General features: G+C 43.5%; 1 protein-coding gene across 3 annotated transcripts in view; it reads left to right on the plus strand.

The window, feature by feature from the left end:
- The window catches only part of SORCS3 (sortilin related VPS10 domain containing receptor 3), a 569,814-nt gene that overhangs the window by 391,059 nt on the left and 151,170 nt on the right, over positions 1–27,585 (plus strand). For all 3 annotated transcript variants that reach the window (XM_032423232.1, XM_032423230.1, XM_032423233.1), the window contains exon 6: positions 19,533–19,597. In XM_032423232.1, the coding sequence (XP_032279123.1) occupies positions 19,533–19,597 (65 nt within the window). The remainder of the gene's footprint in view (positions 1–19,532; positions 19,598–27,585) is intronic.

Below are 27,585 nucleotides of genomic sequence, written 5' to 3' on the forward strand. Positions count from 1 at the left end.
GAGGATGGATCCTCCGGAACAATTGGTATGAGCTCTTCCCCTTCTGGGTTGCTTTCCTTTCGGAGAATGTAGGTCTCCTGGATGGGAGGCAGCTATTGCTTCTTCCATGCTGTTTCCAGGCATCATTTGGCAACACAGTCATCAGCCAGCATTGTTCCCGTATGTGGCTTCCTGTGGGGAGATATTGGAGGAGGGAGGGTTTAACTTACTACAGGAATAAAGGAGATAGGGAAAATAATAAAAGGAATAAAAAGGCTGTCACTTCTCTCTGGGGAAGCAGCAGCTACTAGGGAGCTAGCAAAAATGAAGTCTGATTACAGTCCAGTTTTTCCTGTGAAACACAGGAGCTTCCTCGTGCTGTCTGATTTTACTTACTCTCCGAATGAGCACGGGAGACTGGCCCCAGGTGGCCCCAGCATAATGGACAGCCAGTGGTCGCTAGCATTTATTAAGTGCAGAAGCCATGCTAAGCACCTAACTGACATTATTTACTTGTGGGCCCACAAAGCTCTGTTGGGACTCCCATCTACAGATGAGGAAACCAAGGCTTAGGAAGACTAGAAATGGGATTTAAGGCCGTGCACTTTGAGAGCTCAGTGACTAGATTATGATGTCGCATTGCAACAGAGAGCCTTTGAAGGTGCAAGGTCCCTGGGGTCTTTGGTGTGAAGACTGAGAGGAGCAGGCTCTGGACTCATGAAGCCCCATCCTAGGCAGAAGCCGAAGTGTATGAAGTAGGATCTTCCCGAGGTTCCTAGGAAGTGCAGCCTGGCTTGGGGCTGATCTGCTATTCCTGCTGGGTTGCAGTTCAAATTCTTTATATAGAGGAGGATTTGGGATGGGAGGGTGATTGAGCAAGGCAAGTTCTTAGGCTTTATATAAGTGGGTCCCTGGGGGCTCTAGTTAGAAACTAAGGAATTAGCTGATGCTGGGCCCAGAGCAACTTGCTGCCTCATCTCCTCACATTAGCCTGCTTAGCAATTGATCTTGTAAACTTTCTGAATCAGAGAAATTAAAGATGAAAAAGGGCCCATTAAGTGGTCTTGCCCCTGCCCCAGGCTTGGCAGAATGATTCCCAAGAGAGGTTTCAGAGTGTCTGGTTCAGTTGAATTTTAATTGTTCCGGGGGGTCTGACTTCTTGCTCTTCGCCTGGGCAGCCCTTCTCCAGGTGCAAGGATGCACGTGTGAGCAGGATCTCAGAGGATGATGCTGTCATCTCGGACTGCGATTTCCAGGGCCTGAGAGTGTTCACATGTTGCCTCTGATGTGCTGGGGCCCCAGGGAGAATTCTTTCGGGGGACAGATTAAATAGCTCTACCCGAAGATTATTTCTGCTGATTTCCCCCTGCTTCTCCTCTTAGCCAGGAGATGTGGCCACAGCAGTGTCAATGCAGGTATAATGTGAGGATGGGGGTTCATGACAGTAGTGGGGGTCAAAGACTGATCATCCATTAGGAAGACCAGAAACACTCAAGGCTGCCAGGTGTGGAGTATTCCTAAGCCTGTACTAGAAGTTTCATTCTATTATCGAGTTTAATTCTTATGACAACACTTTGAGGTAGGGATTGTTATTATTTCCCCTTCAGAAATGAGGATTCTGAGGCTCAGAGAAGTCAAGTGCATGTCAAGGTCACTTAGCTGGTGGGCAGTGGGGCTGGGTTTGAACCCAGGTCTCTCTGAGCATGAAGGGCATGCTTTACCCCAGTACCCTTGTCAACCTTGTTCAGTACATAATAAGATGTACTGAACAAGGTCGGAGTGAGAAAGAGACAGAGGCAGGAAGGGACCAGTGCTGACTTTGAATTGAGGACGGCTGATCCTCAGATTAGCCAGGCTTAGTTCTCAAAACCTGTGGCATGAAGTCTTGTGCAGGTCCCAGGTGTGGAGATCATGGGGTGTTAGCAGTTCTGATGTGTGTGCACCTGGACTGTGATCCCTTCCCAGTGCAGAGGGGGCATTTCACTCATGTGTCCCCTGCGTAGAGAGTGATGCTGAGCAGAAGGTGTTCAGTGTCTGCCATTGGCCTAGTAAATAGAACTCGTTATTGCTGGTTGGTTGTTCTGCCCCTCCCAGGAAGACCTTGCTTGTTACTGAAGGAGATCTTTACATTCATTCAATTGCTTTCCTTTGGCTGCTGTTGGCTGAGGGCCTGGGCGTATCCATGGGCTACTGATGGCTGATCTTAGAGGCCAGAATATTACCCAGGAAGGGTAGGCCTAAGTGGGGGGGGACTGTCTTGGGTCCTGGGGCAGGAGAGGGGCACATGAGGGTGAGAAGCACGAGGCTACTGGCTGTAGAAATCCAAGAACTGAAAAGGGGTTGAGTCAGGGATGGAGGGGTCATCAGAGAATGATCTGCATCACAGTTTGTCCCCAATTTGTCCTGGAGGATTTGTTTGAAGGAACAGGAAGCCATACAATTTTATTTTCTTCCCCTCAATGCCTGGTGTTTTTCGGATGTAGTTTCTTCTGTGTGGTGTTGCTCTCTGGGAAGCTGTGAAATAAAGGGAAACTCTGTGAAGGTTAAGTTATGGAGTCACTTGACTCCATGAGTCATCTTGGACAAGTCACTAAGATAGTCGGGGCCTCTGTTTCTGCCTTCACAGTCTGTGGGCAATGCATGCTTCATAGGTTCCTTCTCAGGATTAAATGATGTAAAGAAATAAGGTCCCTGTGCAGAGTAGCTGATTAACACATGTTGGTCATGTTCTCGCCTTCCTCCCTTTCTCTCATCGAGAAAGGTGGCCTCCATGGTGCATCACAGGATGTGCTCCAGAGCTGGGTCCATCTGACCTGGGTTTGAATCCCAGGACTACCATTTATTAGCTGCATGACTTTGACAAGCCACTTGGCTGCTCTGAGCCTGTAGTCCCCTGTTAGTAAAACGCAGATAAATATTGTACCTCCCTTGTAGGAGTCTTGTTTGTTTGTTTGTTTTATGGGTTTTTTTTTAAAGATTTTATTTTTGACAGAGAAAAAGAGAGGGCACAAGAGGGGGTGGGGGCAGAGGGAGAGGGAGAAGCAGGCTCCCCACTGAACAGGGAGCCCGATGATGCGGGGCTCCATCCCAGGACCCTGGGATCATGACCTGAGCCGAAGGCAGACGCTCAACCGACTGAGCCACCCAGGCGCCCCTCCCTTGTAGGAGTTTGATCATTTGTTCAACTAACATGATTGAGCACCAGCTTTCTGCTAGAAAGTAAAATTACCATCTTGGGCAGGCAAGGCCCCCTTCCTTCAAGAAGCTTACAAACCAGAAGGGAGGCGGACATTATTCAAATAGTCACACCGATTATTCTAAGTATTAAATAAGATCACACACACAAAGCAAGTATAACAGGGACCAGCTGGCGGCGGCAAGACAGCGTAGTGCATCAACCCTAACTCTCGTCCCGTCCTCACTGGGGGTGCTGTGTGCTCACCGTTCTCTTCGCGGGGTCTGCACGAGACTACAGCCTGTCCCCTCGCACACTTGCCTCTTGCCCTCCAGACCCATCTGTACTCCCGAACTCATGAAGCAGATGCCCTTTTCCTAACTACTTTCAACCCCCGTTAGGCCGGGGACAGCTGCGAGTAGGGCCTTCCCGAGCAGACTCTGGGCAGGCATGTCTGCACTGGTCTAATGTCCCAGAATGTGTACCCCTAACAGTCCTGAGGCAGAGACTAGGAGATTCTGTTTTTGTTCTCTTCAGAGCTAAGATACAATTAAAAATGTTACCACAATAATTGGCAACATCCATTAACTCGATGAGAATTGTCAGAGGCGGCACATATTTCCCCCTCTTCTGCACATTATTAGTCTATAAATACACTTGGTTCCTTTCTCGTTCTTCTCCAGAACTTCCACACAACATCCTCCCAAGCCGTCTCCTTCATGCACTTTGCCTTTTTTAATTAACTCTCCGAATGCCTCCCGCACTGCCAGTGGGCAACACATCATCTGGCGTCTAAGGCTGTGTGGTCTCGGGGCTCACCTGAGGGGCGCCAGGGAAGCCCGCCGCACCAGGGGCTCTGGGCGCCGAGTCTGCAGGGCTGGCCAGGAACCCCAGCTCGGGCTGCTGATTTTCAGTGACCTCAGTCTTCTGAGTCTGTCATCTGTGCACTGGGGACCATGACATCTACGTCTCGAGATTAAGCCACTAAAATTAGGTGATGATGTGAAAGTGCTCTGCAAACTGTCCAGAGTGGGGAACCTCCTGTGTACCAGAGGCTCTGGAAGCTGCCAGGCCCTGCTCAGCCTTTACGTCCCCGCGGAGGTGTGGAGGCAGGCTGTCTCTGGTAGCAGGAGCATGTTCACAGAAGCCCTCCCCAGCAGGCTGTGGGCCCTGCCAGGGGTGAGCGGCACCTTGGGTATGTCCCCAGCAGATTTCTCTGCCTTGCAGGGCACTCAGCTGATTATAGAAGTTCTCCCTTGGGGGTGCCTGGGTGGCTCAGTCAGTGGAACATCCAGCCCTTGATTTCCGCTCAGGTCATGATCTCAGGGTCGTGAGATCGAGCCCCGCATTGGGCTCCGTGCTGACCGTCAAGCCTGCTTAGGATTCTCTCTCTCTGTCTCCCTCTGCCCCTCCCCCACCTGCTCGCTCTCTCCTTCTCTCTCCCTCTCTAAAAAGAAAAAAGGTCTCCCTCAGAGCAGGGGTCAGGGTGGGGTGGAACAAAGAGGAACCTGACAGTCAGGAGTGGAAGAGCTGTCCATGAAAAGAAGGAACTCGAGTCCCCCTCTTAACCCAACCCGAGAGACCAGAGACTGAGAGGATCCCTGGGTGCCCCACAGCCCTGGCAGCCCTTTCAATTTGCAGAGCAAGAAACTGCCCAGGGAGTCAAGTGATGTATCGGGTCAGTGAATAGACTAGGACCAGAATCCAGGTCTTTGTCCTTGATTCAGTCCAGTGGTCTTTCTGATACATTCCAGTGCGAATTTTTATTAGACACTTTCCACGTAGTCGGTAAGTGTCGAAAGGAGTGTGTGTGTGCATCTGTGTCATGCACATATGTGCACATGTGTGTGTCCATCCCTGGATGCTTTGTAAGATGCCTGGAACCGAGTGTGCACATTCACTAAATGTGTGCGTCTGTCATTTTAGTTCACCCTCATCAAGACCAGATGAGGAAGTTTTGATGGTTTTGGAGAATAGGAGGTTTAGGGAAGTTAACTAATTTGCCCAAAGTCACACAGGTAATAGGTGTAGAACCAGAATTAGGATCTAGAACCTATGACTCCAAAGCTCCTGTCTTAACCACTGGACTATCGAGGGACAAGTTCTTGTCCGCAGAACACATTATGAGTTGAAAATAGTACTCAATTTGGTCAGTGGAATGCCCGCAAGCACTAACTGTGTTATCCCAAACTGAAGCTTGGGAAATGCGGGGCACTGAGCATTTTGTTCATTTCTAATTGTTTTTGTTTAACTGATCTCTAAACCTTCACAAATCTATTTCTCTGAAGTTATGTCCTGCCCCACCTTACCAATCCCTCCACTGCCTCTGGCCCCCTGATCCTCATCTTACCTTCAGTCTCCATGCTGGATACACAGGAAACTCTTGAGAAATACTTGTTTTGGGAGCCACAGGGCCACACTGGTGGACCAATAGGTTCTATTTGTACCTCCTCTATTTGTGCCTCTCTCTTCTACTCACTTTTAAAAACCTACCCCTTTGTGGACTCCCACACCACTCTGCTAACATTTCATATAAATTCTATCTGCCTATCTCTTTTCACACATCAGCCTGGACTTCCAGAGAGCTGGAACCTTATCTTACCTTGGCATCTTCCCCCCCATCGTCTTTTTGGTACTGGACTTGTAGTTAGTGCTCAGTATTTGTGTGTGAGTAGTAGAATGAATAACTTAGTTTGGTACTCTGCCCAGAAGAGACCCTGTCATGTGACCCTGGGGATGATAGAGAAGTGTTCCTTCTTAATCCAAATTCCTGCCTGTCAAAATGCCCCCTTCCACTCTTCTCACATGGCAGAGTTTGGGTGTTTTGGGATAGTTTGGTGTGCACTACTTTCACTCTGAGTTTGCATTTCTTGTTCTTTGGCTTGTATCCCACCCAAGTGGCCATGGGTGTTGACTCAAGCCCTTGGTGAAGGATGGAGTGAGAGGGTCACCACAAACACCACTATTTGGGGATCACACTTGCTCCAAGTTGTAATATTTTAAGCACAACCCAAAAACTGAAAAAAAAAAAAAAAGAGAGAAAGCAAAATTTTAAACAGCCTAGTCTTTTCTAAATAAACCAGTTTGCAAAGGTTATATTTGTATGAATTCATTTCTAAAGAAATAGAATGAATATACCTTCAGAAACAGGAATTTTTTCAATGATACAATCAAAATGGAGGGAATGTTACAGACTTTAGTTTGTAGGAACTGATCCATAATTCTGGGATGATGGCTTTTCATGGCCTTCAAGTTCTTTCTTACTGTGTCTCCAGAGTGATCTTTCGTAACCTCTGCCCAACATTCCACTCCTACAGCATGTCCATTTGCCCCACAGTGCCTGGCATCATGTCACCCCTTTCTTCTCCCTGACTTTCCAATCCCACACATTCGTCAAGCCTAGCCCTTGTCTCCCCATCTCTGAAACCCTTCAGGATCTACCATGCCTTTCCAAAGTTTCCTTTATATATCAGCCCATTAACATCTATTAAAAGAATAGTATACTCTCAGGAGATAGGTAGTGGGGTCTGAGAATGGCAATTCCAAAATCAAATATCTAGGATAAAGGACTTGACCCATTGCAAATGTTGCAATGCACTTGGACTGTTTTATAGGATTAATAGGTCTTCTATGAGCAATAGTTGTCTTCTTTGGACTGTGTCATGTAGAACCATCTTGTCTGGAAATACACGGCTGTTCACTAGAGCTATGCCAGGCTCTAGCCGCACATAGGCAGCAAACACATGGGCCCAGCGGTGGGCTGTCTGGCAACTCCCTGAACGCTCGTATATAGTAGGTATTCGGTAATTGCCACGGGATTATTGGTCATATTCCTAGTTGTTTCAGTTATATTTCGATAAAGCCTCGTGAATTGTCACTGCATTAGCAGAATCCTGCCCCAGATGACCAAAGCTCAGCTTCAGATTGCTCCCGCCAGCATGTAGCATGGGGTTGGCTATGCTTCGCTGAGACTCTCCAGTTAAGTTCAACCTCCTTGTCTGCTCGGAATGACCTCTTGGTGTGTGTTTGCCTTGTCCTGAAACTACTTCATGTGACTGCTGTATTTGGTTCCAAACATTTATAGAACTTATATAGAATTATATAAGATTATATTCTATATAGAAAATATATAGAATTAGACCATATTGGTTTTTTCTTCCTTTTTAAAAACTGTTTCTCTAGTAGGCAGTGTTATGCTTATGATCCATTATAACCCTATGTCTTTATATGTCTCTTAAATTTGCATAAAAATACTTAGTCTGCCACACGAGATTCTCTGATATTTTCTATCCCATTTCATTCTATTTGATAAAAAAATTGGGGCCGTGATCCACCAAATACATTTTATGACCCACTAATGGGTCATAGCCCATAGGTTGAAAGATACTGGTCTAGTAGTCAGGGGCCCTTTCTGCTGGGAGGGCCAGGAAGCTGAAGAGACAGCAGTGAATCCACGTGTTATGACAAGGCCCAGTGTATGCTGAACAACTTTTATCAGGTGTATTTGTAATGACTCTAGGGTTGCAAGAAACAGTAACTAACTTGAGGTAGCTTAATGAGAGAGACACAGACAGACAGACCAGCAGAGAGAGAGAGAGAGAGAGAGAGAGAATGACAATAAATGAATTATTGGGATCCAAGAAAATGCATTCAGATCTTAGAAGGGACTCTATTCCAGATCTCACAGAGTGCTCTTCCTCTGTCTTTTATCGCTGTTCCTCTCTTCTTTCTGGCAGAACAGATAAAAGTGTCCAAGACAGATTGCTCCAAGTCTCACGTACAGTCTCTCAAACCAATCCCAAAGTTTGGGAAACAACTATGTTTGACCCAGCTTGGGTTTGGGGTCTATCCCTAGTGTAATCAGCTGTAGAGAAGGGATGGGGCCATATAGTACAGGCATAGGCATGGGGGTTTGCATCTAGAAATCTGAATATTGGGGGAGGTGGGGATTATTGGTGATTTGGGAGGAAAGCTCCAAAAGTGCCCACTAGGGGGGCCATGTTCATTTGAGCTGGGTGAGATCCCTCTTTTTGCTGCCCCAGCATTTTCACAGGATGATCACATTTGTCAAGCAAATCACAGATGACTGTGTTTGACAGATCCGATATTGCTTTGAGGATAAATGGTAAAAAATAGCAGCATAATAATATAAAATGAAGACTTTATTCACTTAATTGCCTAGAGATTAATTAAATGAATGAAATCTGCTTCACCATATTATGGAGCTATTTTCAACATTTATCCTATACACCCTGCTGGAGTTCTTGTTGTTCTGATTTGTGTATTTATTCGTCTACTCAGCTGATATTTAAAAAGTAAAGAGCAAGGCACAGTGCTGGGCACTGGTGGAAAACATGATTTAATCAGCTCTAGAGCCTGTCTTTGAGGATAGCACAATCAGAGAAAAAATTCAGGCCCACAAATAACTGAAGATGGAGTAAGACAGACCATGTTTGAATCCAGGCTCCATCTCTTTCTCACCCTGTACCAATGGCTAGGTGATTTGACATCTCAGAATCTCCATTTCCTCATCTGGGGAGGGGGGGAAATATATAAAATATATAGATATATAAATATATGTAACCAGTCTTAAAAGTTTATTTAAGGATTGAGATAACATTAAACTGGTAGTACATTCTTGGTCCATTAGGCAATCAATAAATATTAATTGTACTTAAGATAATGGGAGCACTATAATAGTAAGCATTATATATAGTGTTAAATGTTAACATGTGCCTCTCTCTCTTCAAAATGTTTTATGTGCATTTAATTCATTTGGTCCTCATAAAAATAACGAGAAGGGTGCTATTATTATCTCCCCGTTGTGCAGATGAGACAAATTGAGGCGCAAAAAGGTTAAGTAAATGGCCTATGATTCCACAGTTAGTACCTGGTAGAACCAAGATTTCATCTCAGAGTCTGATTCCAAATTCCTGCTCTGACATATCAAAGGAAGTGGCTGTTTCAGGTTGAGTTCATGGAGGCTGTGTTTTGAGCTCTAATGAGTGATTCTCAGCTCTGACCGCACATTTTTATAACCTGGGAACATCTAAAAGCTATTGATTCCTGAACTATTCTCCAGGCTAGTATTTCTCAGAGTGTGATCCCTGACCATATAATGTTATCATCTCTGTACTTCTAAGAATCCAGATTCTTGGGCCCTACTCCAGACCTCTCGAATCAGAAGCTCTGAGGGTGGAGCCCCAACATCTGTTTTAACAAGGAGATACTGTTAGGAGATACTCCTAACAAGGAGCTCCAGACCAATTTAAAGCAGAATTCCTGGGATAGGGCCCGTCCACTGGTATTTAGTATTTTTAGAGAGTTTCCCAAGGGATTACACTATTCTGCCAGGGTCAGGAGCTTTCATGGAAAGTAGGTATTGAGCTGGGCCATGCACAGGGAATATGCAGAGTGGGATGGAGGGAACATTCCAGTGGAGGGGTGGCCTGAGCAAAGACATAAAGGGGGAGAATGTGATGTGAATTGGAGAAATCTGTTGAGATAAGATTGTTTTTGTAAATTTAAAGGTATAGCTGATAAGTTCATAAAAGCATTTGAGCTTTGGCCTTACCACTGTTTTACCCTCAGTACCATCCTCATGCATCCTCAATGTCCAGTTTTCTTCTTTCTGGTGAAGACTTTGCTCTGGGATTCATATCCGCAAGGAGAGAAACACAGAAGCCTAGCCCTGCTGCTCCCCCCTGGCAGCAGTGTTAGGAGAGGCTGGGCTGAATGAAGTTCCAAATTGGAATCTAAGGCCACAGGATGCAAACTTGCTGTCTTTAGACGGTGGGGGAGGCTCAGTTTTCTGTGAAGGGGTTGGATGAGATCAGAGTGTTTCAAAGGCGGCTGCATTCAGCTGTCTCGGGCACTGTTGCGTCTGGGTGAGCAGCTAACGGTTCCTGATAAGTCCCCGTTTGACCTACTTATATGTTAGGACTTGGAGACTGCTTCTGAACAGATGGTGTAGTTGCCAGAAATATGTTTGAAAGCTACTTGACCTTTTTCAAGTGTTTTCCTCAGTAACACCTGTGAGTATATGGTCCTAGGCGCCGATGGGGGTTCCTTCCCTGGAGGTGTGGCTCTGGTTTGGCTCCTTATTGCCTTTGTTCCCTGTGACCTTGGTCCTGGCTCAGAACTCAGAAGACCATCAGTTTTGGAGAATAACCATGTCCCTCTCAGAGTTTCACATGATCCTTGTGTGCTGACATTGGGCTTGTTGTTAATTGTTAGAAAATTAAATATCCTCGGGAGGAAACCACCTCACGCATTATTCATGCCTCTATAGACTTTTTTCCCCCTTTTTTTAACACCCGTTGAGCAATCCACATGATAACCATTATCTAGGGCACAGACAGGAAAGTGAGATCTCTTTTGCCTGAAGAGGTTTGTCTTTGAGACCCAAATGTGATCTCCAGGCTTACAGAGGGCATTACGAAGTTTGTCTGACTGACAGTGTTGTAATCATTCATTCATCAAATGCATATTGATGATCTACCATGTGCTAAGCACTGTGATTGAAAATGTCAAGAGAAGATCCAGCAGAAGCCCGTGAAGTCAAGGATTGTGTCCCCTAGGCAGAAAGAGGTGATTGCAGTCCAGCGTGATGGTTTCAACCCTGGAAAGGAGAGCAGGCTGTTAAAGGGACCCTGAGCAATGCTTGGTCCCCAGGTTTGTGGTATATAATCCATCCGATGTGGGGGAGAGGTACTTACACTGAATCTCCCTAGCAGGGCCTTTTCAGATCTAGTGCCTGGAACAGTGCTGTGTTATTCAGCGCTCTACAAATGTGGAGCTGAGGTCTGAGGGCAGGCAGGAAAGCAGATTAGTTTATCCCACCCTTCTAATGAAAAATAATAACAGCTAAACTGTGAAGAATGCTTTTTGTGTCAGGTGCACTGTTCTAAGTGTTTATTACTTAGCTCATTTAATCCCATAACTGTGTGAAGTCAGTGTTATGATCTTCCCATTTCACAGATACAGAAACTAAAAGTCATTTCTTGGCACATATGTGCAACATGTGATGGGGTGCTTGCAGAAAGGGGCCTGATCTTACTTCTCCTCTTGAGGAAGAATGGGAAGATCCCCTGGAAAAGATTAGTTTTTCCCCAATCATGGGTGTTAAGTTTCAGGAAAACCTTGTGATAGGAGAATTAACTGTTGAGGAATTTTTACATATTTATAAGGGTTCTCATAGATTCTTACCTGTTCTTGATACTGGTTTGTTCTTTTACATTCTGTTTTATAGTCACTTCCTTAAAACCAGGAGTACACATCACCAAATAAAGGCACTACTGATGACTTGTTTTATTTGGCATTAGTAGTAATCCCCACGTAGGTAATTTCTCTTTACTACCTGATACATTTTAGAAACTTTGATAGTTTCCCTCCATGTAACTTCAATGGGATGCTTGCAAATTCATTTTTACTTTGTTGCAGGCATTAAGCACAGGGAGCTTGATGTGTCCCATGCTGGTTCTTTTTTTTTTTTTTTTGTTAAAGATTTTATTCATTTATTTGAGAGAAAGTGAGAGAGAGAGCACAAGAGGGGGGAGGGTCAGAGGGAGAAGCAGACTCCCCGCTGAGCAGGAAGCCCGACGTGGGGCTCGATCCCGGGACTCTGGGATCATGACCTAAGCTGAAGGCAGCTGCTTAGCCAACTGAGCCACCCAGGTGCCCCTGCCATGCTAGTTCTGCACTGGGTACAGCTCCTGGCCTTCCAGCCCACCTTGGCCTCACACTGGGTCCTGGAAATGTGAAGGAGCTTGTATGGTTGCAATGGAAGAGGTGTCGGGGGTGATGATTAACCTTCTTGGCCTACCTGAGCAGGCAAGCCTCTCAACCCCTCCCCTATACTCATGGCAGCTTCATGGTACCTCTTATATATGTCTTGGCTCATTCCATCCTCATAGACCCGAAGGAGACTCAAGCCCAAACCCCACATTTTCTTTTCCTCAAGTATATTTATCCTTCTCAGACTTCTTCAAGGATCTCCATTTATTACTTCTCTATTATTGGCCCAACCTCCTTGTTCCGTTCCCAGCATATCCTTCTTAATGATTATCACCAATAGGAGGGACTCCCGGTTCATGTCGTCTCGAATCAAAATTTTCTGAGACACTGTATTGAAAATGTACGTAGAGTGCTTGTATATCTCCTACAATGCTGCCATAAAGGACTTCAGATGGGAGGAGAGGAGGCAATGGGGCAAGATGGTTCTGGTCCTTGATTCTGAGAGAGATGGCTACATGCAAACCTCTCACCAGCCAGGAGAGGCAGCTTACCTGGGAGGTTAAGTTCCTGGCTCAAAGCTACCTGCCTGGTTGACCCCTGGGGTTTTGCTGTTTACTATACTGTGTGCCTTTTGGCAAGTTGCTTAATCTCTCAATGCCTAACTGCGTCCTTTAATATGGAAACTATGGAGAAAGAATGGTTCAGGACTCTTAGGATTGATGTGAAGATTCAAGATCAGCATTTGCATTTAAAACAAGGCCTGACACACAGTACTAGGTCTATCAATTGTTATTATCCTGTGACTTTAAGCACCTTGCTTAATCTCTCTTATTATCCCCATTTTGACAAGGATGAAAGTTCGATGAATGGTACCTTCCTTAAAGAGTCATTTTGAGGATTTATTATGATAATGCATTTAAAACACAAAACACTTTTTTAAATTTTTGAGGAACCTCCACACTGTTTTCCAAAGTGGCTGTACCAACTTGCATTCCCACCAACAGTGTAAGAGGGTTCCCCTTTCTCCACAACCTCTCCAACATTTGTTGTTTCTTGCCTTGTCAATTTTTGCCATTCTAACTGGTGTAAGGTGGTATCTCAATGTGGTTTTGATTTGAATTTCCCTGATGGCTAATGATGATGAACATTTTTTCATGTGTCTGTTAGCCATTTGTATGTCTTCTTCAGAGAAGTGTCTGTTCATCTCTTCTGCCCACTTTTTGACTTGATTATTTGTTTTTTGGGTGTTGAGTTTGAGAAGTTCTTTATAGATCTTGGATACCAGCCCTTTATCTGTAGTGTCATTTGCAAATACCTTCTCCCATTCTGTGGGTTGCCTCTTTGTTTTGTTGACTGTTTCCTTTGCTGTGCAGAAGCTTTTTATCTTGATGAAGTCCCAAAAGTTCATTTTTGCTTTTGTTTCACTAGCTTTTGGAGATGTATCTTGAAAGAAGTTGCTGTGGCCGATGTCAAAGAGGTTACTGCCTATGTTCTCTTCTAGGATTTTGATGGATTCCTGTCTCACATTGAGGTCTTTCATCCACTTTGAGTTTATCTTTGTGAATGGTGTTAGAGAATGGTCGAGTTTCATTCTTCTGCATGTGGCTGTCCAATTTTCCCAGCATCATTTATTGAAGAGACTGTCTTTTTTCCACTGCATGTTTTTTCCTGCTTTGTCAAAGATTATTTGACCATAGAGTTGCAGGTCCATATCTGGGTTCTCTATTCTGTTCCATTGGTCTATATGTCTGTTTTTGTGCCAGTACCATGCTGTCTTGGTGATCACAGCTTTGTAATAGAGCTTGAAATCGGGCAACGTGATGCCCCCAGCTTTGTTTTTTTTTTCAACCTTTCCTTGGCGATTTGGGGTCTTTTCTGTTTCCATACAAATTTTAGGATTGTTTGTTCCAGCACTTTGAAAAACGTCATTGGAATTTTGATCGGGATGGCATTGAAGGTATAGATTGCTCTGGGTAGCATAGACATTTTAATTTAAAAATAGAGCTACCCTATAACCCAGCAATTGCACTACTGGATATTTACCTCAAAGACACATTGTAGTGAAAAGAAAGGCCATATGCACCCCAATGTTCATAGCAGCAATGTCCACAATAGCCAAACTGTGGAAAGAGCCAAGATGCCCTTCAACAGATGAATGGATAAAGAAGATGTGGTCCATATATACAATGGAATATTACTCAGGCATCAGAAAGGATGAATACCCAGCTTTTACATCAACATGGATGGGATTGGGGGAGATTATGCTAAGTGAAATAAGTCAAGCAGAGAAAGTCAGTTATCATATGGTTTCACTTATTTGTGGAACATAGGAATAGCATAGAGGACATTAGGAGAAGGAAGGGAAAAATGGGTGGGGGGAATTGGAGGGAGAGATGAACCATGAGAGACTATGGACTCTGAGAAACAAACAGGGTTTTAGAGGAGAGGGGGGAGGGGGGATTGGTTAGCCTGGTGATGGGTATTAAGGGCACGTACTGCATGGAGCACTGGGTGTTATATGAAAACAATAGATCGTGGCTCAGCACATCAGAAACTAATGATGTATTGTATGGTGACTAACCGTAACATAATAAAATTAAAAAAAATAAAAAGTAAATAAAACACAAAACACGATGCCTGACATATGAATGGTCTCAATGCCCATTAACATTTATCCTTATTACCATATGCACTTTCCCCAAAATTTCCACAGGTTTATCCCTTACAACTTCTGCCTACCCTCAGAAAAATCACAAAATATCTACATCTCGTATTTCTTTGCTTGCTGTATCTGTGTGCACTTTTCTTACATTAGGTTTTTAAAAGTGGGGGCTTTGGGAGGCTTTAAGATTAGGAACCTGATGATTGTCAGAGAGTTTCCTGATGAGGTGGTATGGCCCCGAATAGCAGTAGTTCGTGGGCATCTCAGCAGTGTTAGGACTAAGGGAGGAGGTGAAATCTGTGTGTGCTTATTTTTGCTGCCTTGTTAGCAGGGGAGACATAGAGTCCAGGAATCAATTACGTGTGTCCAGGTATGCACTGGTTCTCAAGTGGGGGCAGTTTTGACCCCAGGGGATAGTAGGCAACGTCTAGAGACAGTTCTGGTTGTCAGGCCTGCAGGGATGCTACTGCATCTAGTAAAGGTCAAGGATTCTGCTAAATATCTTGCAATGTATAGGATGGCCCCCACAACAAAGAATTATCGAGGCCAAAATGTCAGCAATGTCAGTGTTGAGAAACCCCAGGCTAATGTCAGCACTATGGCTGAAAGTAGGCAGGGCCTTCTCCTATGTGCTGGAAAAGGGCAGGAGTGTTCTTACCCATAGCACCCAAGTTCCCCTGCTCTACCTCTGACCAGTTGAGCCACTTAATCCCTTCTCCTGTGGATCCAGAGACAGAGCAGCTTTGAAGTACAAATTTCTTATCCCTATCATTTAATCTGAAGGTACACCTAATCTTGAACTGTGTGTAGTAGTAAATATTAGAGAAAGATAATTAGGGTCTCTGTCCTTAGGAAACTCACTGTCTGATAGGTTGTATGTTAATAAGAATCATTCTCTTTGTAATTCATTGCTTAAGCAAATACAGAAACACACTCACACAAGTATGCTATGGGCTTACATGGATAAACAGGCTGTAATGTTAGAATGGGACAAAGAACAGGGCTCTCCAGAGGAACAGACCAGTGGAATATGGAAGAGACAATAGCATATGCAAACAGACCAATAGGAGGGTGGGGGAGGAGACTGGGAGAGAGAGAGATTTATTAGGAGGAATTGGCTCATGTGATTATGGAGGCTGAGAAGGCCCAGAGTTCGCCATCTGCAAGTGGAGATTCAACGGTTAGTGGTGTAGTTCTAGTATGAGTCTGAAGGCCTAAGAATTAGGAGCATCAATGCTGTAAATTCCTATCTGAGTGCAGGAGAAGACCAATTTCCCAGCTAGAAAATATTAGGTAGAGTAAGTGAATTCTCCTTTACTCCTTCTTTTGTGCCATTCAGGCCTCCAGCAGATTGGAGGAGGCCCACCCACATTGGAAGGGCAATCTGTTTTACTCAGTCTGCTGATTTAGATGTTAATTTTTCCAGAAACATCCTAGAAGATGTTACTGTTACTAATTAGCATCGTTTTGTTTCAGCTTGAAGAACTTTCTTTAACATTTCTTGTAAGACTGATCTATGTGATGACTTCCTTTAGCTTTTGTTTGTCTAGAAAACTCTTTATCTCTCCATCACTTCTGAAGCACGGTTTTGCTGGGTAGAGTATTCTTGGTTGATTAGCAGGGTTTTGTTGTTTGTTTAGTACTTGCATATATCATCCCACACCCTTCTGGCCTGTTAAGTTGCTGCTGAAAAACCTGCTGATAATCTTATGGGCATTCTGTTGTATATAACAAGTGGTTTTTCTCTTGCTGTTTTTAAGATTTTCTACTCGTATTTAACTTTTGATAATTTAATGATAATGTGTCTTATGTGGTTCTGTTTGGACTCATCTTTTTTGGAACTCTCCAGGCTTGCTGAGTCTGGGTGTCTGTTACCTTCCCCAGGTTAGGGAAGTTTTCAGCCATTATTTCTTCAAATAAGTTTTCTGTCCTTTCTCTCTTCTTCTGGGACCCCTACAATGAGAATATTAGTCCACTTGATGTTTTCCCATAAATCCCTTAAACTATCTTCACTTGTTTTTTATTCTTTTTTCTTTCACTCCTCTGGAGGAATTCCACTTCCATCTTAGAGTTCACTGATTCTTTCTCCCACTTGATCTAGTCTGTTATTGAACCCCTCTATTGAATTTTTCAGTTCAATTATTGTCCTCTTCAGATCCATGATTTCTGTTTGGTACTTTTTAATATTTCTATCTCTGTTGAAATTCTCATTGTTCTCATGCATTGTTCTTCTGACCTCAGTTAAGCATCTTTATGACCATTATTTTGAACTCTTTATCAGGTAGATTATTACCTCCATTTCTTTAAGATCAGTTCCTAGAGATCTATCTTGTTCTTCTGTTTGGAACATATTTTTTCTGTGTTGTTTTATTTGTTTGTTTGTTTTCCACTTTCCTTGACTCTTCGTGTTGGTTTCTGAACATTAATTAAATAGCCACCCCTTTCAGTCTTGACAGAGTGATCTCATATAGGAGAAGAACCTCGTAGACCAGCCTGACTGAGTTCTTAGCTGTCTCTCAACTCTGTCATTGGTGATTGTCCAGGTGTCTTTCTTTGTTCTTGGTGGCTTTTAGTAGTTATGAATGTCCCAAGACCTGTCAGTGAGGATTGCAGTCAGCGTCTAGATACAGGCTGATCAGAAGCTGCATCCTCAGGTACAAGCTGGGAAAATATGTAGTTAAGCTTTCAGGGAGAAACTTTTTTTGCCAGTTCCCTCAGTCCTGGGCCCAGGTGGGTAGCTGTCGGGGGGTGGGGGTGCTCTTGTGCCCATTAATAACTGTTTCTTTGCTCGCTGCAGTCTTGCCAGTGCCTCATGAATGCAAGGCCCATTGACTGCCAGCACCAGGTGATCCAGGGACCCATCCCTCAAGTGATAGCTACAAGAGCTGGAGTGTCGGATATGTGTATAACTTCCTTTCAGGGAGATATTGACTTGATTTTATTATTGGAGCAGGCTGGTGGGGGAAGTGTCTGCCAGCTTCCTCAGTCCATGAGGAGGATTACAGATAGCCCCCAGATATCTGCTAAATTAGAAGCCGGGCCCTCAGGCGGTAGCTTTAATGTATGCAGATAAACCGCTTTCAAAAAGACTCAGAGATGCGTGTTCTTAGCCTGCTGCCTCTGCACCGAACCTTGGGGAAGTAGATGGTTAAGAACGCTTCTTTGTTTGCTGCAGTCCTCTGGGACTCATGAGTGAAGCCCTGTTGGTTATCAGAGCCTGGCGATCTGGGGACCCATCCCCTGAGGAGCAGCCCTGAAAGCTGGGGTGTGGTCATGTGCACAACTCCTTCCAGAGAGCTACTGAGAACTTGGAGTGGGCTACAGAGAGAAGATGCAAAAGGTGTCAGTGGGTTTCCTCTGTCTCTGGGGAGGATCGCAATCAGCCCCTTGAAGCCTGCTAAATTAGAAGCCTAGCCCTTAAGCAGCAGCTTTTAAAGTATGCAGATAAACCACTTTCAGGGAAAGATGGGGAGAAGGTGCACTGAGCCCTAGGGCAATTGCTGCAGCGTTTGCTCGTGCACCCATGAAGATTTGCTTCTTTGTTGGCTATCGTCTAGTGGACATAAGCCCCATTGGCTTTCAGAGCTAGGTGTTTTGGGGGCCCTTCCCGCTGGTGCAAGCCTTAAAAGTTGAGATTCTAGATGTGGAGACCATATCCTTTGCTCCTGGGTGAGAAGCTGGGAGTTGGAGGTTCCCTCCTGGTTGTGTGGCACTATGCTGGATGGGTCGGTTCATGGTCAGAACGCATCTCAGCCTTTTCTAGCCATTTTGATGTGGGATGTCTCTTGCCCCCTGCTTCCTGTTTTCTCTGCCTCCCTCCCCTCAGCACAGGTGTCAGATACTGAACTCTGCTCTAATTTGGTAATGGCCTCAGGGCCAGTGAGAAGTGTAGAGATTTATGGTGTGGAGGATTGGGTTTTGAGTTCTTAGGTCTGTTTTTCATAGGTTTTTCTATGTTCTTGCTATCTGGGTATCAGCTGTTGATGCTCATTCTTTTAAATTCTACTCTTTCTGACTTGCCACTTCTTACCTGCTGAAGACAGGAAAGCCAGAAAGCCCATCTTAGAATGATATTTAAAATAAAAGTAAATAGACTGTGAGTAAGAGCTTGCTAAGAGAGTGGATTATGTGATCTCTCTCGTGCATGGATGTTTTAATGTGTGTGTTGTCTCTTTTAGCTGACTTTTTGGGCCATCCTCCAGGCTGGATATCTCACATGGGGGATGGCTGGCTGGGCTTTACGTGCGCGAGGTCGGAGGCCCACAAGAAGTCTGTAAGGATTCTCAGCCTGTCTTCTTTTGGCTATTGGCCATAGACTTTTAAGCTCTCCCACCCTGATCCCTAGGAGAATTTTGTTCTTGTTAGACCAGATTTTAAATGTTTGTCATCAGACGTTCATTGTTTCTGGGGCAGGAGGAAGGAAGGGCAGACAGCATCAAACTCAGGAGGGCAACAATGCCCTGGAGCAAACAGCCAGAGCGGAGGCTAAACCACCCTCCCCAGAGGACAGGACAGAGTGGGGAATAGCACACTCCCAGCGGGAGGACAGAGGGGCGCAAAGTGCTGGAAAGAATCAGGCATGGCAAGACCCATGGGAGGGGGTGTGGGTGGTGGGAGTTGTGGGAAAAAGGAAGATGGTGGGGAAGAGAGAACTTCTTAGGTGCCAGGTGGTAGAGAAGAGGCAAGGACAGAGGTTTGGACCTGGATTTCTGTAGACTCTGTCCTCTTTCATGGTTTTTTGTCATTTTTTTTGTTTTGTTTTGTTTTTGAGAGTCACTGACTCCCTGATACCATTCCAGGACTCCTTCGTTGTGAGCATTACAGGTGACAGCTATATCTGCCAGGCTCACCAGTGGCCATACTCTGTGGATCCCCTCTGGAGAAAGTGGCTTTCTGAGTAATAGCCCTGAAATGCTTTCCCACTTTTGTCGTCTGCCGTCCATGTGGTCATTAAGCTTCTGTGTCTCCTTCCTTCCCCAGGTCGGTGGCCGGATTGGATAAGGAAGCGGACCTGGTGCACATGGAGGTGCGGACCGCCGATGGATGTGAGTGCTGAGGCCGTGGGTGAGGCCAGGGGAGATCTGCCAGCAGGTTCTTCTCCTCCCCCAATTTGCATTTTAATGGCTTGAGAAGATGAAAAGCCCTGAGCTCCATTACTGCCGGATCCATCCTATTTCCGAGTAGGGGGAGAGGCCTCTGGTCCCGAGGGAGACATTTCATTGAAATAAACCCTCAGGAATGAATTTTCTGGGGATGTGAGTTAATGTGATGAATTTTGAGGCTCCTGTTAGTAATTTCCTGGCATCTTCAGTGTAATTCAGATAGGGGTGTCCATAGCTCATCACAGTACTTTGCATTCACACAGCAAATTACAGGGGCTGCCAGCTTTAAAAATGAACCCTTCATATAGTCAAGCTTACCAAAAAAAGTCACTGGGAAATTTTTTCCAAACTGTTTATTCATTCGTTCCACAAATATGTAAGGACGGACTACTGTATACCAGGCATTGTTCTAGGCCCTGCAGATACAGTGGTGAGCAAAACTATATTGTCCCTACAAACAAGCAGTAGAATCCCGGGATCTTGAACACATGACCCCTTTGTACATTGTGCACCTGTGTACATCTTACACTGAATTTGACTGATAACATATCATTTTGTACTGCTTTAAGCATTTTACTCTTCCCGGAGTTGATCATATTATTATAAGGCTCTTCTCTACCCAGGAAAAATCAGCTTAAGGTCAACTTAAACATATATAAAATATGTGAAAATATATGATCTATATGAAATAGATAAAAATATAATTAGCATAGGTCAACAATAGAGCCAAAGTCTATGGAAATAGTAGTGATGGAGGAATGCAGCAGAACAGCTACCTGTTTGTGAGTTGGGGTCTTGGGTTCTGCCACCCACTAGTGATGGGGTCTGGGGAAACTCCCTCTGATCTCTGTGCTAAATGCCTCCATTGTCTGAGAGTACTCATCCTTGCCCTGCCCACATCAGAGAGTTATAGGCTAACCAAGTGGAGAAGGATGTTATAGAAATTACAAAATGTATAGATGTAAGGAGGTTCAGTTTTGACCTGGCTGTGGGTGTTGGAGTATCATTCAGAATACATTAAGTAAAACTACATGTGCTTTGTCTGTGAGGAGTCTACTGTTTTTGATACCAAACACAGGTACATGCCAGAAACATGCATTTTGGGGAATATTTCATTTGCTTTTTTTTTAATTTTTAAAAGACTTAGAAGATAGCCACATTTGTTACTATATGTCTGACATTCTGCTGAATACTTAATTTTTGTCTTTCTTTTTCTGCGTGTGTGTGTGTGTTTTAATTGGTCTTATTTCGTCCTTGAATAAATGTAAGTCTCTCAAGCAGGCAAGGATGAGGGATGGTCCACACTCTTAAAGAAAAGTTTTTTAACAGAAGAGCTATTTAAGATTTAGGAAAATAGGGGCACCTGGGTGGCTCAGTCAGTTCTGTGTCCAACTCTTGGTTTTGGTTCAGGTCTTGATCTCAGGGTCATGAGATCAAGCCCTGCATCGGGCTCTGCACTTAGCATGGAGTCTGCTTCAGATTCTCTCTCTCCTTTTCCCTCTGCCCTTCCCACTCGTGCTCTCTCTCTCTTTAAAATAAATAAATAAATCTTTAAAAAAAAAAAGACTTAGGAAAACAATACCACATATTCAAATTCGCTGATCAGAAGGGTGGTAAAGCTTGGATCTAAAATTATATGATCTGACTCTTACTGCTGAGAAAGAAACTAGGGGAAGAGTGAGATGTAGGGGGATGAAGGAGCAAACCAGGGCTGCAGCAGGTGGGCAGATAGTAGCTCTCAGATGACCCACAGGCCAGTTTTTGGTATGATTCCTGCCTTGGCATGGCTTCCCATGTCAACCTTTTTATGCCTTATATGTGATCTAGGCTGGCTCTAGTATTTTAGAGTTGGTAAAACTTGATGGGATTTTCTGACCTCCTGCCTAGTGTAGGAACCCCTTCCCTGAAAACTTCTGACAGTGTGTCCTCAGGTTCCCTGACTTCAGGCTTAATTAGACACATCCTTTTCTATTGCTGGACAGCTCCCATGTTTTGTTTTATTAAGCTAATTTCTTACATTAAGCTTAAACCTATTTTATGAAAGTTTAAGAATTCTGGTCCAAATTTGGATAAGGCCTGTGGTGCAGGACTGCTGCAAAATTTTATGAGATTAAAAAATGTAAAACACATAGAATAGTTTCTGGCCTACGGTCAAGAATCAAAGAAAGCAGACAGGACTATAACAGGAATAAATGTCATGTGCCACGCTTAGGTTAAAGTATAGTATATATTAGTTATGTTCCATTTTCTAGGTTTTTTAAAATCAGTTTCTCAATAGTTAATCTTCTCTCAACTTAGATTGGCTCTAACTCACATTTATTTAGAAGACGCATATAACAAGACTGCATTAACCTGGAGAGATTGTATTTTACATCTCTTAATGAAATGCATGATGCCTTTCTTTTGTGCTATGTGGTGAGAGCTTTCTTATAAAATCACACATACACACACATCTTCATGTTTTAATCATCACAAAAAGGCACAGCATGTATTTTATTTCCTTTTTTTTTCTGACATGGTAGTCTGAACTAAAATTTGCCCAAATTCACACAGCTAGCTAGTGACAGAATAAAAACTAAAGCACAAAACTCTTAATACACTAAAAATAGAAGGGAACCTCTAACAAAAGATGTCTACAAAAGACATGCAATTAACATCATATTTAATGATGAGATACCGAATACTTTCTGTGTAAGAGGAGGAAGAAGGAAGGGATGTTTATTTAGCCTCACCACACATATTCAACATCATGCTGAAAGTCCTAGCCTGCGCAATAAAGGAAGAAAAATGAAATGCAAATGCACTTCATAAAGATTGCAAAGGAAAAATTAAAACTATTATTATCCTCATTGACACAATTGTGAATGTAGAATATCCCAAGAAATCTACAAAAATAAAAAACTCCTAGAACCAATAAGTAGGTTGAGCAAAGTTGCAGGAGACAACAAATTCAGTGGAGAAAGGATGTAATTTTTAACAAATGGTATTGAAAAAAATTGGGCAGCCATATGGGAGAAAAGTGAACTTCAACCTATGATTCGCAACTTAAACAAATTTAACTCAAAAATGGATATTCTTAAATGTTAAAGATAAAATTATAAAACATATAGGAAAAAACGTAGAAGAAAATCTCCACAACCGTGGGTTGGCATCAAGAGCAAGATTGACAAAATAAAGAATTGATACAATGCACTTCATCAAAATTAAAAAACATTTGCTCTGCTGAAGACACAATGAAGACACTAGGAGAAAATATTTGCAGATCACACATTTAACAAGGGACTTATGGTCAGAACATAGAAGGGACTTTCAAGACATAGCAATAAGAAACAACCCAATTTTTTAAAAATAGGCAAAAGTTTGAACAGACCACTTACCAGAGAAGACCTAAGAATGACAAGTAAGCAGATGAAATGATGCTCAACATCATTAGACATTAGGGAAATGCAAATTAAAACCATAATGAGATATCATTACGTAAATACCTATTGGAATTACTAAAATAACAAAACTGGTAATACCAAGTGCTGGCAAGGATCATATATTACTGGTGGGGATACTAAATAGTATAGTCACTCTGGAAAAACATTTTGGCAATTTCTTATAAAGTTACACATACCTTATGATTCAGCAGTCTCACTCCTGCATATTTACCCTAGAGAAATGGTATAATCACACAAAAACCTGTACACAAATGTCTGTAGCAGACTTAATAATCACCCAAAACTGGAAACAACCTAAATATCTTTAAATATCCTTGAATGGATGGATGGATAAGCAAGCTGTCATACATCTGTAAAAGAAAATAGATGAATTTCAGAGGCATTATACTGGGTAAAATAAGACAATCTCAAAAGGTTACATACTGTATGATTCCATTTATATGATCATATGGAAAAGGCAAAACTATAACGATGGAGAAATAGATCAGTCGTTTCCAGGGTGGGGGAAGTATTTCCCAAGAAAGAGGCATGAGGGAATTTTTCAGGGTGATGTAAATATTTGGCAACCTGACTGTGGTGGTGGTCACATAAATCCATATATCTGTTAAAACTTTAGAACTGTATGCCAAAAAAATTACTGTGTATAAATTGAAAGAAGTTTGTATTAAAAAATAATACTAAAATAAATATGTAAGGAAAAAAGGGAGGGCGCCTGACTGGCTTAGTTGGAAGAGCATGCCATTTATGATCTCGGGGTCATGAGTTCGAGCCCCACATTGGATATTGAGGTTACTTAAATAAATATTTAAAAATAATACTAATATAACCTGTATTGAGGAAAAACTAGAGAACACAGTTCTTGGCTTCTAGTTTTATAGAACTTCCTACCTTTTCTGATTAATTAATTGATCAGTTTCTTGATACACTTATTTCTTCTTTTATTCAGTGTTTATTTAAAATCTGCATAATCTGGTCACTGAGGGGACATAGAGGTGAATGTGATATTATCTTCACCTCAGGGAGCTTGTAGACTGGCTAGGGGAACGTAAGGATTTGAGTAATTCTAGCACAAGCTGACAGGAATATTCACAGAGCTGGACATATGTTGAGTTACAAATGGGAGTATGGCTGATAGTCTGAGAAAGTTGGGGGAAACTTCTTAAAAAGACAAAGTGTTTGATCTGGCACTTCAGAGATTAGTAGGAATTTATCAGAACATTCTGGATAGAGAGGAGAGCCTCACATGTTCCCAGAGTTCACCTGTAAAGAGTGGTGTGTGCAAGGCTGTGGATTATGGTCTGTGGCTGTTAGAGATGGAGGGAGAAAAGGCCAGTAAAGGTATGCTGGGGACGTCCTGTGAAGGAATGGGTAGGTAGCTTCCTGAGCCATGATCCACATTAAGACACCAAGCATCGAAGGCCATTTTTACCTTTATAATGAAAAAGCTTTCATGTTACCATTGTAATTTCCTAGCTGTGACCTTAGATATGGATTATAGTAGACAGTCAGCCCCACGTGGTTGTTTCAAGTTCCTTTTTCTCTGCCTCTTCTGTTTGCATGTTTAATGTTTAAGCCATAACAACTGACAGATAAAAGGCAAGCACCCATTCCAGCTTATTCAGACTGCAGCTCTGAGAAGTTTCTCCCGACACTGCTATGTCCCCATCTCTGGTGCACAAGGCGGCTTTGCTATGTTTCCCTAGTCCCCCATCCTGCCTAACTTGGCTCCTAACTCAGGAATGGTGCTGGGAGATAGAGAAGGGGGCTGGCTTGTGTCTGATCTCCTTGACTGGGACAGGGGAAGGGAACAGAGAGAGAATGGTGTCTGTGATGAGACCAGGTGGCATCCTGCATCCTGCTTCTCAGGGATGGTGCATTGGTCAGACAAGCTTCTTAGTCACCTTCGGCTCTGTGTCCAGGTCCTTTCTTGTCTGGTGACACTGTGCTTGCTGAGATAGCCTGTGCTTTCTACCTGCCAAGAGAAGCAGGTGGACCTGGGCAGACTGCTGGAATGAGTACAGTCTCCACTCCCTGACAGAGGGTTGGACGGTCCTGGACCGGGAGGTGGGGGGCAGGGAATGGGGAGCGGGGGAGACACCAGAAACACTATCATCCCTCCAGTTCTGTCTCCATGGGGGCCGTGTTTGCAATTTATGTTTATCCTTTTGAGGAGCAGGGAGAAATGGTCTTTCAGATATTTATAGGCAAGCAGCCTGGGAGAATAGAAACCTAGATCTTAATTTCAGTTTTTCCACTGAGAGGCTGTGTTTCCAGGAAGCAACTAAAATTCTTGAGGTTTCTGTTCCTTCATTGTAAAATGAAACAGAATTAATAATTTTTTCATTTTTCTGTCTAATTTATTCATAGGATACTTACTGGGCATCTACTGGATGCTAGTCATGACATGGATTTCTAGAGATATAAAGAGGGAATAAGACATGGTCTCTGCCCCCAAAGTCTGTATTCTAAAAGGGAATAGGCAGACAGATATCCCAGCAGTTCCTGAATAGCTGATTGCCTTGTAATAGTTACACACAGGACACATTAGGAGCTCACAGGAGAGGTTACTTCTTTATATTTGGTATATTTGAAGTCAGTTGAAACTTCGATTTTTCTAGCCCTTTTGTTTTGTGATTCATATGTTTAAAAGGAAAATAATTCTCTGAAAATCTTAAATCAAAAGAACTAGTAGATGTTAGATAATTGCTATTTTTCCTTCCTCTGACTTTCCTTTGTTATTCTCCTTTTTTTTTCCATGTTGGAGAGCCTGTTCCTTAATCAGCCCCCTTCAAACCATTTTCCCCATGTTCTGGATTTGCCAATTACTATTTAGCAAATTACCCTCAAAGGTGACTTGAGCAGTAAAATTCCATTCTCTGTTTCTTCCTGCAGCACAGTTCCTATGGCCGTTTCTCTCAGCTTCTAATATTCATGATCCTCTGGCAACCTGGTTCCCTGGTTCCTGGGATCGATCCCACCCCAGAGGTTTTGGTTTAGATGGTCTGCTGTAGGGAGTCTGTGTATTGCTAGGCACGGTCCGGATAGGATTCTGATGCAGGTGGCCCATTCAGGAACACTGCTTTGAGGATCCCTGACCTCAGTTGGTGCTGGGATTATAGCACAGCACAGTTCCATCCTCATAAGCATGAAGAAAGAGCCTTGATGTTGGAGTCTGGAATTACCCTGTTGTGGAAAATGCATGGGTTCACAGGGCTGGAAGTGAGAACATACAAATAGGGCAGACATGTCTTTCTTTGCCTTCTTTCTTTCCCTTTTGTCTCTCAAGACAAAGTCACAATAAATCATAACTCACTATAAGCACTTTCCAAGTCAAGATAACTTTCATGTGTCTAAAGCCGTATTACTTGTTGGGGTGAGAGGGAGAGATTCATAAGTAGTAGTAGAAATGGTTTAAAACCCATAAGAATGTTCAGAGAACAGAAACAAGATATGGCTATGAAACAATTAAATGTTACTCTATGTAGTTCCCAGAGCAAGATGGGGATGCAGGCATTCATACTCATAGCAATGTAGAACTGTGTGTTTCCTGTTTATTCACCCTCTCACATTCAGTTCACTGAAATGGAGCACTTTCCCATGTGTAGAAGACAGTGGTTCTCAAAGCCTAGCATTAATTATAATCACCTGGAGAACTTACACACACACACACACACACACACACACACACACACACGGGGAAGGTCCTGGGCATTGGCCCTTTATAAAATTGTCCTGGTGATTCTAAAATGCAAGCAGGACTGAAAGCCACTGCACTAGATCTGAGCATCCCCAGATGTAACATGCATATATGAACCATCTGGAGAGCTTGTTAAAACACACATTCCGTAGTCTGACAAGCTCCCCGGTGCTGCTGATGGTCTGTGGACCCTACTCTGATCAGCACTGCGCTGTGCTAAGCTGTGGGGGGTATACAGATGAATAGGACACAACTGGGACTGAGAAGCGCACAGGGGAGGGGAGAGGCAGATAGATACACAGATTGTTATTGTGATTTAATGTGCTGAAAGCCACCGATCGTCTGACTTAAGTCTCCTGAAGAAAGTGCTACAGGAACCAAAAGGAAGGTTACCCCCACTGCTGAGGAGTAACCGCGGGCCACACAGAAGAGGCTGCATCTTGGGAGATGACTTGGATTTTCCCAGGAGGATGGTAGAAAGGGGGACGAGGACCTGTGCTGTCCAGTGTGGCAGCCACATCATCACATGGGGTTGCTGAGCACTCGAAACGTGCTGTCTGGATTGAGATGTGGCGTGTGTGCAAAACACGCACCAGGTTTCAAAGATGTACTATGAATTCAAGGATGGAAAATAACCCATTAATAATTTTTATATTGATTACATGATGAAATCGTAGTATTTTGGCTATTTGGGGTTAAATAAACTATGTTACAATTAATTTCACTTTTCGATGGACTTTGTAATAAAGGTTATTTGTGACTCCCATTGTATGTGCGTTGGACAGCCCTGC

The sequence above is a fragment of the Phoca vitulina genome, unplaced genomic scaffold, assembly GCF_004348235.1.
Source record: "Phoca vitulina isolate PV1807 unplaced genomic scaffold, GSC_HSeal_1.0 scaffold28, whole genome shotgun sequence".
NCBI classification, from domain to species: domain Eukaryota; kingdom Metazoa; phylum Chordata; class Mammalia; order Carnivora; family Phocidae; genus Phoca; species Phoca vitulina.